Source organism: Brachypodium distachyon, chromosome 4 (genome assembly GCF_000005505.3).
Source record: "Brachypodium distachyon strain Bd21 chromosome 4, Brachypodium_distachyon_v3.0, whole genome shotgun sequence".
Lineage (NCBI taxonomy): Eukaryota > Viridiplantae > Streptophyta > Magnoliopsida > Poales > Poaceae > Brachypodium > Brachypodium distachyon.
This window is the reverse complement of record NC_016134.3, coordinates 22,993,284-22,998,660: the sequence shown is the minus strand read 5'-3', so window position 1 is coordinate 22,998,660 and position 5,377 is coordinate 22,993,284. Positions and strand designations below refer to the sequence as shown.

Genomic DNA, 5,377 nt, shown 5'->3' with positions numbered 1-5,377 from the left:
AACAGCTGGCTTCAACTTATTGTTAAGCCTGTAATCGTGGAACTTGCTGTGCATCTGCCTCGATGCAAAGACCTGGAGTACAACTTCTCAAGTTCGCTTTTCTCTGACGAGACTACAAGCTCGCTTCAGTCTCTTTCCCTCTTGTGGTTTTCACCCGGCATCAAGAACTGGTTGCTGGAGAAGCTTGTTGAGTGTGTGCCTGCACTCTGTCCGAATCACTGAGAAGGTGCTCGGGTGCTTTCTTTCCAGTACGTTTGCCTTGGAGAAATTGTCACTATTGAGTTGCAATGAGATAGCTATCTTGAAGATACCTTCTCTTCTGCAGCAACTTAGTTTCCTGGAGGTGTCCCTATGCAGAATGGTACAGATTATAGACAGTGATGCTCCAATGCTCTCCACTTTTATCTATGTTGCCCCCCCGATAAAAATATCATTTGGGGACTCCTCTCTGGTGAAGAAAATAAAAGTGAATAGTTCATTATATTCTGGTATGGTCCAGTTTGCTCGGACAAGGCTTCCCTCCATTGCTTCCAATCTCCAAGCTCTTACCCTCTCATCATATGGAGAGGTCTGTATTAAACTATCTGTGGTAATCAATTTCTTTGGAACTTAAACTTATCAGAGGGGTCTAGGAACATGATTAACAAATGCACATATCCTTCTTCAGGCGTTTAATACACCAATGATACCTGACAAGTTCCTCCATCTGAAGTACTTGAATATTTGTCTTTGTGGACGAGACACTTTCAGAGGCTATGATTTCTTTTCTCTGGTTTCTTTTCTAGAAGCTTCTCCTGCCTTGGAATGTTTCGGCTTATGTGTAAGTATGCTAACCTATTTGAGTCATTAACATGTTGAGTATCAATTTTCAGTCTCCGAGTATATTTTCATTTATTCTGCTTCCTAAAGATATTTTATGAACATTCTGGATGTTGTAAAAGCTTTAATACATTGATGTTGCTGTTGATCCTATGCAGGCAGGTGAACATACAAAATTAAGGCGCGATTCAATTCTTGGAATCTCAAGCGGAGAAATGAGGCAGGTTCCAGGGTTCCGCCAAGACAACCTCAAGGCAGTGTGCATCACTGGATTTTGCTCCGCCAAGAGCTTGGTTGAGCTGACATCTCAAATTCTGCAGAACACCCCGTCGCTACAAGATTTGGTTCTCGACACCACCCATGGTTTTCACAATGAATTTGTTGAACTAGGGAAATGCCATATCATGTGTAATGAAGCTCTCACCGAAGCTAACAATGCTGTTGAGGCTTTAAGAATGTATGTTGAGGGGAAAGTCCCCTCAAGTGTTCGCTTGAAGGTTTGGGAGCCTTGCAAACGGTGCCATGCTGGCAAATCTAGACGTACCTGAGCTCTTCTTTGCTTGCCAAAAGAAGCAAAGAAAACAAGAACCCTTTATGTATTTTTTTCTCTCTTTTGAAACAAGAAAAATAAATCTCTTTTTTGTGTTTTTGAAAACCTTTTTATTTTATTTTAAAAAAGAGCTTCCAGTTTCTATGAGAAGCAAACATTGTTGAGAATAATTATTTACGATCAATTAGAATTAATTATTAGTTAATTAGGCAGTTAGTGTTGTAACCGTTCGTGTATTGGGACACCGATGCATGTATTGGTGTCCCTTCCCCTTGTATAAATATGAACATCATTCATTGGAACAAGACACATATTTCATTCTAACACATTATCAGCCACGTTAGTTCTACAATCACTAAGAAGAGAAGAAGGTGAGGAACATGGCGATCTACGACCTGCCTCTTGTTTTTGTTGCTCTTCTTGAGTTCTTCGGCCATGAAGGATACCGCTAGGGTGCTTACCGTGGACGCCGGCGCCGCCTGACTCGTTGCTGGTGGGCTCCTCGCCGCCACTGGCCACCACGCCGCCGGACCCACGCGGGTGGCCGCCGCCCCTGCCCAGGCCGCAGGGCTACTGCCACGGCACCCGGCGATGGCCTGAGTGCGGCTGCACCGTCGGCCTTCACGCCAACGGCCTCTGCACCGCCGTCGGCCTCACCAGATTACACGCCATCCATGGACTGGATATTAACCGGTCCGGCGCCGCCCATGCTCGGGGAAGAAGACGACTTCGAGGCCGCCGTGGCTCCGCCCCCGCCGCCGTTGTACTGCCCGATCCATGGATTCGGGCCGTGCCCGACGAGGGACGGCACGGCGCCGCCCCTCCCGTCCCCGACTCTGCCCGCGCACTCGGCCGAGGACGCCGCTGCACCCACGCCTCCAGCCGTCGACTCCGCTCCACCACCTGTCGATGACGGCGAGGTCCTCCACGCCGTTCACCCGGAGGCGAGGCGCCTCCTCCGAAAGTTCGCGGCCGCCATGGCCCTCAACCACGCCGGTCCGGCCACCGGTGGGTGACCCGAAGGCCCTCGGCCTCTCCTCCTCCAACGAGGGGGGGCCTCCATCCCTCTAAGAAGCGCCGGCGAGCGGGGGCAGGCAGCAGCAGGTGCGGCGGCGGCGGCCGTGGGGACGGGGACAAACCCTAACCCCCCCCCCCCCCCTTATACTCCCCTGCCCGCGCCTCCCGACCTGGGCCGGCCAAAAGGCCGTCAAGGCCCAGGCCCACCCTCCGAAGCCCCTGCGCGCGCCCCCCTCCACTGGCTACGGCTGTTTTGCAGAAAAGTCCGGAAAATTCCGGCTATTTGCGATTTGGTCCCTGCACTTATATTTATTTAGATTCCAATGGTTTTAGGATGGATTCCTATTAAAAGACATATTCCTATGTAAATGTCAATGTAAATATTGTCGTGTTCAATATGTTTGTATGAGATACATCCTCTATTACATCTGATATTTACGCCTTTGCAATTGAGATCTTTATTTCTTGCATATTTGTGAGTTTTGCTTCAATGATTAAGTCCCAAAATGGCATAAAAAATGCCCAAATTAGACTTGATTCAAGAAAAATCTCCATTAGTGATAAGCAAAAATTATCACTATGTGACTATCTCAATTTAATATATGCGAAACACAAGGTACTATAGACTTTCAATAACGGTAAAATGTTAAATGGCATTGAATGTTCCGTGGAAACATACACCTTATTGAAAGCAGCGAATTATTTCCCACAGTGCTGAGAGGTCTACATTGTGTCGAATACACACAATGACTACCTTCAACGTGCTCTTGCAATATTAAATTAAAAAATAACACAAGGTGCTACAGTCTTTCAATAACGGTAAAATGCTAAATGGCGTTGAATGTTCCGTGGGAACATGCACCTTATTGAAAGCAGCGAACTTTTCGCGTAGAGCTGAGAGATCTACACCAATAATCGGTGATTATCTTCAAATTGTTATTTGAGGTCCACACTATATGAATTTAACATTGATTAAATTTTATGCATTTTCTTGCAATTTAATTACAACAATGACCACAATATTTTGGCTTTACCCACTAGTAATTGACAAAATCCATGGTTTTCAATCCCATGTAGGACAAAATGACCGGAAAAGAGTTTGAGGAACTCGGCCTTGACAGTTGAAACTATCCAACTTGGGCAATGTACGTAAAAGTGAGCCTTGTGTCATACGGTCTTTCAGCGACCATACAACCTCCTCAAGAGGGACAACCGCCCATCGCAGATTTATACAAATATAATGCCTTATATACTATAAGGAACCACATCCATGCTGATCTCAAATTAGAGTATCTCATGGAAGAAGATCCATACACACTATGGCTTGCCCTTCAAACTAGATGTGAACAACAGAAGGCCATGATTTTGCCTGAAGCCACACATGAATAGACTCAACTACGCCTACAAGATTTTAAATTCATTGGAGAATTCAATCATGCCATTCATAAAATTTGTTCAAAGTTGCAATTTTGTGAGAAGGAACCTTCTGAAGCGGAAAAGATTGAAAAACCTTATCCACTATGCTTCCGGCCGATAGGATCCTCCAGCAACAGTATCGTGCACGCCAATTCAATAGATATTCTGACCTTATCCATGTTTACTTCAAGCCGAAATCATGATGAACTTCTAATGAGGAACCATCATCAGCGTCCTGTAGGCGCTGCACCTTTGCCTGAAGTACATGCTAATTTTTAGAAAAACAACAAGTTCAATGGATCGACTAATCGACCAAACAACTTCAAAGTCAAGCAAAAATGCAACAAGAAAAACAAGCCACGTGTACAGAAAAAGGAGAAAGGCACTTTCAAACCACAATACGACAAATATAAAGTTTGTCAGAAATGTGGGTGCTACAAGCATATTACAAAGAAATGCCGTACCCCTCGTCATTTGGTAGATCTGTACCTCCAATCCGTACGACGCAAGCGACCTGCTCATCAAGGACCAAGATTTGAATCACACTTCAATTTCCAATCCGACAATTCCAAGGAAGCCGGTTGTTCGCATGATATCAAGGAGGACCCAAGCAACGACTCGACAATCCGATCGTCCGAGGATCCAATAGGAGAACATGATCATTGAATTTACTTCTAATGATATGTTTGGAGACCTAAACTAGTTCACCTACCTCCGAAATAGATATTATCTATATTTACGTTTCCAAGTATTGTTGTACATAAATTATAGGGACCGTTGTCATCTATATTACAATATTACATTATTGTATCAGCACTTTGGTACCTACATATTTGACATATGTATTGTAAATTACGATATTGTATTATCAATTTAATACATAAATAAATTTGTATGTATTCTATATATCTATTAAGAATGATATTAAAATTTTTCCTTTTCCATATATAGTTTTCTACGGGAGTCAATCTAAAATGGACGAAGAACTTTGCCTTGTGGACAGCGCCACCACAAACACTATACTTAGGGAAATAAAATATTTTCAAACCCTTACTAAAACGCAAGGGAATATTTTGACAATCGCTGGACGCAATACATTAATTGTTGGCTCTGGACGTACCACCATCACACTTCCTATGGGTACACAAGTAATAATCAAGGACGCTTTATTGTATCCCGATTCAACTCGTACTCTAATAAGTTATAGGAATATCCGTCAAAATGGGATTCATATTGAAACTCACGATGACAACAATGAGGAATTTCTCCTATGTACTAAAAGTAACGGATATGGCAAACAAATTCTTGAAAAAATTCCTTCTTTATCGTCCGGATTGTACTATACATACATAAAACCTGTAGCCCATGTTGCGTATAAAATAATTTTTCAGAATGTCAATACATTCCAGACTTGGCATGATCGCCTTGGTCACCCCGGTATTGGGATGATACGAAAAATTATTAATAATTCTGTTGGTCATAATCTTAATAAAGCAAAATTCCCAAAATCTCAGGATTTTGTGTGCACAACATGTGCACAAGATAAGCTCATTTTAAAACCTTCTTATCTTAAAA

The 5,377-nt window shown here is 43.4% G+C and overlaps 2 protein-coding genes across 2 annotated transcripts; both read left to right on the top strand.

The window, feature by feature from the left end:
* The first annotated feature begins 219 nt into the window (after positions 1-219).
* Positions 220-1,367, top strand: LOC100836796. The gene is made up of 3 exons (XM_024454579.1): positions 220-568; positions 668-820; positions 978-1,367. The coding sequence occupies exons 1-3, from the start codon at positions 359-361 to the stop codon at positions 1,365-1,367; spliced, it is 753 nt and encodes a 250-aa protein (XP_024310347.1). The 5' UTR covers positions 220-358.
* A 676-nt stretch (positions 1,368-2,043) lies between these two features.
* LOC104585001 (pollen-specific leucine-rich repeat extensin-like protein 3) lies at positions 2,044-2,385 on the top strand. The gene has a single exon (XM_010240876.1). The coding sequence runs from the start codon at positions 2,044-2,046 to the stop codon at positions 2,383-2,385; it is 342 nt and encodes a 113-aa protein (XP_010239178.1).
* Positions 2,386-5,377: the final 2,992 nt, after the last annotated feature.